Below are 9,900 nucleotides of genomic sequence, written 5' to 3' on the forward strand. Positions count from 1 at the left end.
CGTTTTTTGCTACCGATAATTGGTCGACGAATGGTTCTTACATCAATGCACCTAATGAATATACCTCGTTTTATAGTACAGTGAACGTGAACATCTGCATGTACAATGAATGAGATGTATTAATATTGTAAAAAAAAAAAAACAGACCAGACGAGGGAGACGAAGGACAAGCTTCCCATTTGGCACTTTTGACTCTCTCCCCGTTGACAGAGACACTGGAAAGTGGAAATCAATCTGTATTTTGAAATTGCGTCTTGTTAAATGAACTTTATGTGTTAAAATTATGCAATTTCTCATAAATTATCGCGTGGTATATACAGTGTTCTTCCGACATTGCTACATTTTTTTGCGATTGAAAATAAAAGGCATGAATAGAAGTATGTTTTACGAAGGCAAATATTTGACATCTAACCATGCGGTGGAATGTATGGAATGAAACCTGTATTAGTGGTGGATATGGCTTTTCAAAAAGTATGCGAAATTATGGGAAAATGAATTCTTGTTTGCACTTTAAGTTATGGAAAATAAAAGTAAAAAATTAACAGCCGTATGTCAACAAAAACAAATCATAAAAGGGGAGGCAAATAGTTGATAGACGAAAACAAAAATGGTCCCTCATTAAAAAGAAATACAAGCTATTCACCAAAGTTTGATAAAAGACTGACTTACAACATGCACACAAAATGCAAATACTTTATAAAGACAACACTCTTTGCTCTTTTTGATGCATTGAAAAGAGTTGAAATCTGAAAGAGCCTAACGTGTATCTAAAACAGTTTTCTGTGGTCCCAAAGCGACATTCGNAAAGATGTTCCGGTTCAAGTGGCCAAGGTGTATGAAATCCAGAAATGCGATCCCAACCCTTGCACTCAGCCACCCGTTTCGCCCAAACCCCACTGTCTTCAAGTGAGTGTGACCATTGGACATGAAAAAATTCCCACTCATTACATAATACTGTTACCGTCATAGAAACCCGTGACTAAGTGCATGACTATCCACGATCCAACGGTGGAATGTGCAACGAAAGCGGATTGCCAACGGATCCCCGTGGAATCTTGCCGGATGAAACAACCCGGTTGCTTGGAGACCAAGTGTCGTCGGTATCCCCAATTACATTGTCAGTTTCTCCCACATCAAGTGTGTCCAGAACAGGTGGGTTGCCGTAGTTAACATTTCAATTTGTGTTTGTGGTTATGGTGAGCAATCCGCTTAATTGGCTTCCATTCCATTCCAGCCTCAGAAGTGCATATCCAGACCGGTTCGGGAGTGCCGTAAAGTGCCTTGTAAATGTTCCCAGGTGTTTCGACGGGAATGTCAAAGAGTGTTGAAAGACCATTGTCGGCACCCTGGACGGGTCAAAGCCTGTTCGACACCCTGTTCTATTAGATATGTCTGCCCTATGTGCAAATCCAACACTAATCTGCATTCTACTGACGAAATATAAGAGCTCCACTTTTTGATAGTTTTTAGTTATGGGGCCATTCTTGGATGTGAGTGATGGCTCTCTCGTCTGACCCAGAAAGCTTCGAGTTTCCCACCCTTTTGTACTGTAGAGCCAGAGGATATTTTCGGTACGTGTTTTTTTGCGCTCTCTGTATTCAAGCCATAATTCATGATTGCTAGCGTTCCTTACGTGCATTGACCTGATTTGATGAGATCTACCTTCAGAATAGGACGTTTCGTGTGCTTCGAATTATCCACCTTGAACCTGATGTGAACTGATGTGTGTGGGGAAACTACCACTCTTCTTGTCGTTGGTGGTTGGTCGTTGGTCCTCAGGTCAATTTTGTAGATGATATGTGCATGAAGGATTGGACCCCTTTTGACCTGGATAAGAACCTAGTTGACTGGATAGACTTCTTAATACTAATATTCTAACCTCGGGAACAGTTTTAGATTTGTTGCTTGATGTTAAGTGGTTGAGTTGAAGAGCGAAAGAAAATGCCACTCCAAAAGATATTAGGTTCAGGGATATAATATCAAGTCCAAATTTAACGAGTTCATTGGTGGACCGTGAACTGTGTGATTAGGTCACATTTAGTTAATGACTGGCTCTCAATTGCCTTATTACAGAGGAAAAAAAGCTCGCAATCCAAAACGTCAATACAAAAATCGAATGAGTTTCAATTTGTATGGAGTGACGATTATTTTTCTATACCTTGTCTAATCGTAACCATAATGTCAAATGGTTGATCTGAAATCAAATGATGATTGACCCAATAGAAAACAGTCAAATGTGTGTATATATATTTCCATCAGTTTTGAAATTAAAGACAACCTGAGCTTAAAGATAATTGAAGGTAATTATGCGTTTTAAAGTCGTTGATGAGCAAAAAGGGGAGCCTCATTTTTAACCGTCATGAGAAGGGGTGCTTTTGCAGGGTTGGTGGGTTGAGTTCTCCGGCGTTAACCAGGTCACATATTTCGTTTAAACTTGCTCTAAACACAACCAAACCAGGTCAATAAAATAGAAGATTGACAATATTTGTAATCCTTTCTCTATATATTTCCTTGGTTATTCGCAGAACCTAAAGTCCAAACACTATTTTGAATATACATGTAAATTAATGCTTTGGAAGAACACCCGCTTTCTGTCATGTTGGCCATGTTAAAAGTTGTTGTATGTGGTAGCCAAATTGCAATGACGACTTCAAATGAACGATCTTTGGGTCAATCGCAGGGTGAGGCCTCAATTAATAATATCCCAGCCAGGGAGAAAAACGATTATTTTCAGGCAATTCAGATCACCGCTAGCTTTTTTTTTAAATTGGAGATCTTGTGCTCAATCCTCCTCATCAGTCGGTGATCGGCCACTCCAAATCGGTTTTTGTATTGTCATCGACAGATACCGATTCAATACCTTGCCCTGAACAACCAATCACTGTGGAAAATGGAGTCGACTTTTTCATGACTTTATTATCGAATCATGAATGAGGCTTGATGAATCAGCGATTGCATGAAGAATATCGTTGGGAGAATGAGAAAGCCTATAGTTGAATTGTGGATGATGTAATAATTTGTTGTTGATGCTACAGGTTTTGAAAGTGGAAGTTTGGGCCCAATCAAAATGAAATATGGATTTGTCATGAGTGATTTGAATTGAACAAAGGACAAGAAAACGTTGTTGTGCAATTTATCGCATGAAAATCAAACTTTAGGAAATTTCTTCGTCAGATTCGCGTTGATTTGGCAAACCTGGAGCGACAAATTGCACAAATGACCGGATAAGGCCAATTTCTACAGCCGATCTTTTTGTAACGGGCCCCTTTTTAGAGCAAAGAAACGACTTTGTCCAGATTCAGATTCGATCACTAACTAACTACCAAAACCACGTGTGTAGAATTATTGATGAAATTCATCGGATTTTCTGTCGCTCACCAATTCCCAGAGATGGTGCGATTATTTATGAAGGGTTCGATGACTCTTATGATATGATATCACTCATCTCAGTTATTTTAGTGCGGTTTGGCAACGTTTTTTATTGCCATGCAGGCAGCAGGTGTGAGTTTGAGAATTGGCAAACAATTTGTGAGGGAAATTCTTTGAAGTCAATACATCAAACAATCTTGGGCGTTGCGGTTTTAACTCCGAAAAAAGGAGGAAAAAAGGCAGGCTTTCCATTGAGTTCCTTGTGAATGTGTCACATGGTAAAATTTCAAATGTAGTGTGGGCACGAAACAAATCCCCCACTCTTTTGATAGTTGGCCAATCATTAGAGGAAAGAAGCTATTTGTTGGAACTGATTTTGGTTGGATGCCAAAAAGAAGAGCTGTCCACGATGGCTTCTGAGTTACGTCACCATTCAAAGAGTAGAGATCAAGGTTCCAAACATTCACTGGCGTTTTTTGCTACCGATAATTGGTCGACGAATGGTTCTTACATCAATGCACCTAATGAATATACCTCGTTTTATAGTACAGTGAACGTGAACATCTGCATGTACAATGAATGAGATGTATTAATATTGTAAAAAAAAAAAAACAGACCAGACGAGGGAGACGAAGGACAAGCTTCCCATTTGGCACTTTTGACTCTCTCCCCGTTGACAGAGACACTGGAAAGTGGAAATCAATCTGTATTTTGAAATTGCGTCTTGTTAAATGAACTTTATGTGTTAAAATTATGCAATTTCTCATAAATTATCGCGTGGTATATACAGTGTTCTTCCGACATTGCTACATTTTTTTGCGATTGAAAATAAAAGGCATGAATAGAAGTATGTTTTACGAAGGCAAATATTTGACATCTAACCATGCGGTGGAATGTATGGAATGAAACCTGTATTAGTGGTGGATATGGCTTTTCAAAAAGTATGCGAAATTATGGGAAAATGAATTCTTGTTTGCACTTTAAGTTATGGAAAATAAAAGTAAAAAATTAACAGCCGTATGTCAACAAAAACAAATCATAAAAGGGGAGGCAAATAGTTGATAGACGAAAACAAAAATGGTCCCTCATTAAAAAGAAATACAAGCTATTCACCAAAGTTTGATAAAAGACTGACTTACAACATGCACACAAAATGCAAATACTTTATAAAGACAACACTCTTTGCTCTTTTTGATGCATTGAAAAGAGTTGAAATCTGAAAGAGCCTAACGTGTATCTAAAACAGTTTTCTGTGGTCCCAAAGCGACATTCGAGTCTATCACGAGTGTACGGAAACTAACGAGCTTTTAAGAGACCATACCGTTCCTACTACGTGCAACGTGGGTCTTGGGGGGCCAACATATGGGCTGCTCTGAATTCAATTCTAGACAATTTCCAATGCGCATTAATTCCACCTCAGATTTCCACATCCAATTGAAACACAAACTCATCAAAGCAAACGTTTATGTTATCTGATATGAAGGACTATTTGTAGAATACAAAACAGTGATGGAATTCATCAGAGTTGAACCTCTTTAATAAAAACAATCTCTGAGACGGCTCTTTTTGTACATTTGTAGTTGCACTCTCTTGATCAATGACTTTCAAGACTTGCTCCACCTGACGTTGCCTAGATGTTTGTGTACTATACAGTACAGTATTTGTATGTATATTGATCACAGGGTGAAAGAATCTACCGAAAAAACCACCATAGCGAAACGAATTCGCGTTCATGAATCAACTTAGACGAGGCATCACAGTATAGGGACGAACAGTGCGCAACGATTTTTATTATCATTACTTCACTACTCTAAGAGTAAGTAGTGCACAGTATGGACACAGTCCACAGTAGTCTACTCACACAACACGTGAACTGAACATCGCGCAATCCCAAATGTTCCAGTTTATGAATAGAATGCGCTCTCTCTAAGCGCGTGGTCAGCTTCAAGGTTGCACAGCTCGCCATGGGTGTTAGTTGTACTTACAAGACTCTATGGTTGAGGTAAGATAAATTATGCAACACTTTCTTAGACGTCATTTTTTTCTTGAAGCTTTTCAGGGGAAAGGCGACTTGTGGAATCGATATACTGTATGGTATCTATCAGCCTAGACTGCTCAAGAGTTACTCAACAGGAAACGGAACTAATTTGGATGGCCATTCGGAATCGTTTTTTTTATGTACATCATTTACCATTCCATTCATTAACAAATTCGAGTAATCGCCCCACAAAACCACAGAAATATGCTTGATGTCTTACTGTTTTGGCTGCTTTCAGTGAATTTCGACCCCAAAAATGGGTGTGATTCTACATTTGATTGCGCTGTGTTTTTGTGGAAATTGACCTCACGTTTTGGGAAGCTGATTTTGGAAGTATTGCTGGTTCATGAAACTAAAACATTAAAAATACCGAAAAATAAGCGTATGTGCGGTAGACTAAAACAAATTCGAGTGAAATAAATGTTGACCAATATGTACAGGGTGACGACAATATGCTAGGACGCTTTAGAAATCTGAAATTTGCTATTATGATTGAAAATTCTAGCCTTACTCAAGTACGGACTTTGTTAACGACCTTTTTTCTCTTTTATCTAAAAAATGAATTATTGTGTGGAGTCCATTTTGTATTGAATATTTAGGCTATTCCAGAGAGAAAGCAATGTGTCAAATCAAACAATAGGCTTCCTAGACTGCACGAAATACAGTTTACTTTCTGCACTTCAGAGGGCGCTTTTTGAGTTAGACTCTAGCAAATATAAGACCAATTGGGCCGATTCCTTTTCATTGAATCATAATGCGTTTGAGTTATTTTGTGCCTGGCATGTCACGAGTAGTTTGTTCAGCAATCTTTTCCTCTTTTTGTTTGGGCTGTCTGACGTAGAAAATAAGGGCCCCTATAATGCTGACTATTTCCAGGCAATGTTTGCTGTCAACGTTGGAAAAAAATCACTAGGATATCATGTATGCCTTTTGCGTTGTTGTCAGGGATGGCAAAATTTGAACGCTGTTGTTACGGATATTTCTAATAGGACATTGAAATAAGCTAACATACAAGCCATACCGATCATTTTGTTTCGCACTATTTTTTTCTGGCATCCCTGTATTTTCGAATTTATAAACCATATTAAGAGTCCAGACTCACAGTTGTCAATTGTCACCCAGCATGTAAGGAGGAGCTGAGACGGATAAGAGAAATTTCGACGTCGTTTGACAATTTTTAACTTACTGCTAGAATAAAGTTAGTCTATTTCATTTCTATCTTTTAATTAGAGACGATTCACATTGACTCGGGGTTAATTTCGGGTTGGAGTTCCAAGGGAAGTGAATAGAGATCATTTCCTGTCTCAAGGCTGAGAAGTAAACTGTGGAGACGCATCTTTAAGGCTTTGTCCGATTCGCAATTACACTTGACAAGCCCAATTACCTCAAGGCCAAGATAGTGATCTGATCTAAGAATGCCCGACGTTCTCATCTTGACATTGATTTCGCGGACAAGATTTCTCCAACCTCAATGCAATGAGGATCCAAGATCAAACCGCAAACTTTCTGATTATTACCGTCTTGATTCGATTTGAAGCTCGAGCAACGAAAAAGAAGACCTTGCTCGACCAATAATCGAACCAACCGACAACTAACAAAACCAAGCAGGCAACCCTGAAGATTTCTCAAGACTTGAGGCCAAGCAACAATTTTGCCGCTTTTTGGCGACATTGACAGTCAGGAAATGCCTGAATTCACTGTCTTCGGATATAAGGTACATGTGGGGTTTGTGTTATTACATGGAGAAGTACTTGGCTGTTGCCGGATAATTAAAGATATGGTCGATTAGCATCCAACGCTCGTTGTTCTTAGATAAATGGCCTGCAATGTCTTTAATTAACTTCCTTCTTTCTTGGCAATTTCCAGACCGTTTTTCGTCAGCGCATAAAACGAAGGAATTGCCGAATCCGGGCCCATAAATTATTGACATCAAACCAATCCCTCGATTAATAAGCAAGCACAAAATTGATCATATTCATGAAGAGTTGCTTCCTGAAGCATTTTACAGTTATATTGGCGGATTACATAGCTACCTATCAGTCCCTCATTCACTTTTTTCACGTACGGCAGTAAAATGACCGTTTAATTGACGGGTCACTCCAAAAGCTTAAGCCATCTTGATTGATATAAAGAGGCTACCTTCGTTGGTTATGAGTTGCAATGCAATTATTAGACGAATTTTAAACAACAAATTGGATTAGCTAGGAATGCCAAAACAAAAGCCTGCGGTTACCAACATTCCGACTTCATCAAGGATGTAATAATGGTTTCCAAGTTTCGTCATGCAAAACCTGCTCAGCCACACGAACACCTTTCAACGAAAGTTATCTCGACCAATGCAAAAATGCCTAGTGCATAGAACATTGTAATTTAATCGTTTTTAACGCAAAGGACTGAAATCGTTCGGCATATAGCAAATCTAGTTGTTTGACAATATTGATTTTCCTGGCCTTGTAGATCGATGCATGTCCCTGGTAAACAAAGATGGCACAATATAAGGATCAGTTTCGACTTCCGAAATCACCCCAATCTTGAACAATAACCATAAATTCCTCTTCCCTTTCTTCTTGAAACCTCCTCAAGTGTGAAGAGAAAATTTCTCGTCATCTCAGAAATCGTCGCTTGATAAAGCAAGCAATTGGACCATGTCGAAGGAACCTGAAATGTAATGGACCCCACAGCGTTGAACTTGGTATTCTTGATTGTCACCCAATTGGGCCAAGACTAGACTGGCGTGACCATATTGCCTAGTTTTCCCATCTTTCAAGACGACACTCCATGAACAAGTTTTTTGGTTGGTTGTCTACTCCAACATCCACAACGGCTTCCTTCTCGTCTGCTTTGAACAGAATGGTTGGTTGATTCCCGCTCAAAGACCATGCTGCTAGAGGATCGACACTTCGCCCTCTGTATCCATTCAGACGGTCTAGAAACGTGCGACGAATCTCTTGGCATAGAAGTCCAATGGGTTGGACGTCGCTCCACTTGCCAACCAACGCCTCAGTTCCTATATCGACGTTGTTCGTACAGTGTAAGCTTTTGATATTTGGGATGGTTCCGAGGAGGGTCCGTGAAACCCCGGTGTCAAAAACTCACGATCATGGGATTTTCAGTTCATTGTTGGCCGTGACTGTGGTCACATCTTTCAATCTCACGGGTTGAACTTTGTACCTTCGCAAATTCCCAAGACAAATGAAACACAGAATGGGCGCCTTATTGAGTCAGGAAATGCGCGAGAACTAGAGTGACACCCAAGTGAGAAAATCGAGACATTGTGAGAAACGGAAGCGGAGCCATTTTGCAAGGTGTTGCGGCGAAGATCTGGAAGACTTCCGAGGAGGCTTGATTTCTTATACCAATGATTGAACTTCCACAGGCCTGTCCAACGATCCGAGGGGGTTGTCTTTGTTACCTACCCAAAAGTGGGAACTCGCAAATTTGGCTGACAAGCTAAGGATTGAGCATCAGAGTCCTCAAATACCTTTAAAAGGAGCCGTCAATCATAGGTAACATCAGTTTGAATTGGCGAGTCAAAAGAGCACCAGTGGAGCCCTTCAGGCCTGAGTGACTAAGATTAAAACACTTCCAAATAGATTCATCCCAGTGATCAATGTGAAAAATTGGTGAATGCAATCTGTAATCTGGTGAGCTCCTTCAAGAAAAAGAAACTAGTCCACGCTCCGATCAATAACGGCGTGAAAATGACTCCGCTCACAAGATCAACTTTACTTGGATCTTCGTCGTCACTCTTCAGGGCTTTAAGCGCCCTGATATGCAGCTTCAGCTTGATTGCATTATCTTCAGCCATTCCTAAACCATCAGATTGTAAAGGAGAGGGATTCTACCGGAACCCAGACGATTGCAGTCGATTCTACCGATGTGTTCCAAGCTTCAACGGGAAGTTCAGCGTTTTCCACTTCTCTTGTTCAGCTGGAACCGTGTTCGACGAGAAATTTGGTGTTTGCAACTATGAGTGGAATACCAAGTCATGTAGCGATAACGCGGGGAGTGGCTCTAGTCCAATTCATTTAATTGTTGAGGGACCTTCAGGCTCACTTGGGATTCCAATTCGGCCTGAGCATCAGCATCCTATCTTTGGATCCAAGCCAGCTCCTCAAGGACCTCAGGAAATACTGATTCCATTAGGCCCATCTCATCCACATCCCTTGAATCCTTTGGAGCATCCTCATCAACCCATCTATCCTGTGGGTCACCCCAACCATCCCTTTGACCGGCCCACTAATCCTGTCGATCAACCAAACCATCCTTTGGACCAACCAGATCAATCATTGGATAATCCCACTCACCCCTTGAACCATCCTACTGACTTGCCCCATGAAACCCAAGAGAGCAACAATGATCCTGGAGCAGATGAGATCCAGGGCCAAGTTGGTCCAGTGCAACTGATTCCGGGACACCAAGGTCAAATCATTTTGCCCATTCCATCTAGTCCAGCTTTTGAACCCGCACATCCCATAGGCTCTTTTCAAAGT

The 9,900-nt window shown here is 40.4% G+C and overlaps 1 protein-coding gene across 1 annotated transcript; it reads left to right on the top strand.

The window, feature by feature from the left end:
• The first annotated feature begins 413 nt into the window (after positions 1-413).
• On the top strand, positions 414-1,462 carry LOC131890700 (uncharacterized). The gene is made up of 4 exons (XM_059240107.1): positions 414-418; positions 795-906; positions 970-1,152; positions 1,235-1,462. The coding sequence occupies exons 1-4, from the start codon at positions 414-416 to the stop codon at positions 1,442-1,444; spliced, it is 510 nt and encodes a 169-aa protein (XP_059096090.1). The 3' UTR covers positions 1,445-1,462.
• Positions 1,463-9,900: the final 8,438 nt, after the last annotated feature.

Source organism: Tigriopus californicus, chromosome 11 (genome assembly GCF_007210705.1).
Source record: "Tigriopus californicus strain San Diego chromosome 11, Tcal_SD_v2.1, whole genome shotgun sequence".
NCBI lineage: Eukaryota > Metazoa > Arthropoda > Copepoda > Harpacticoida > Harpacticidae > Tigriopus > Tigriopus californicus.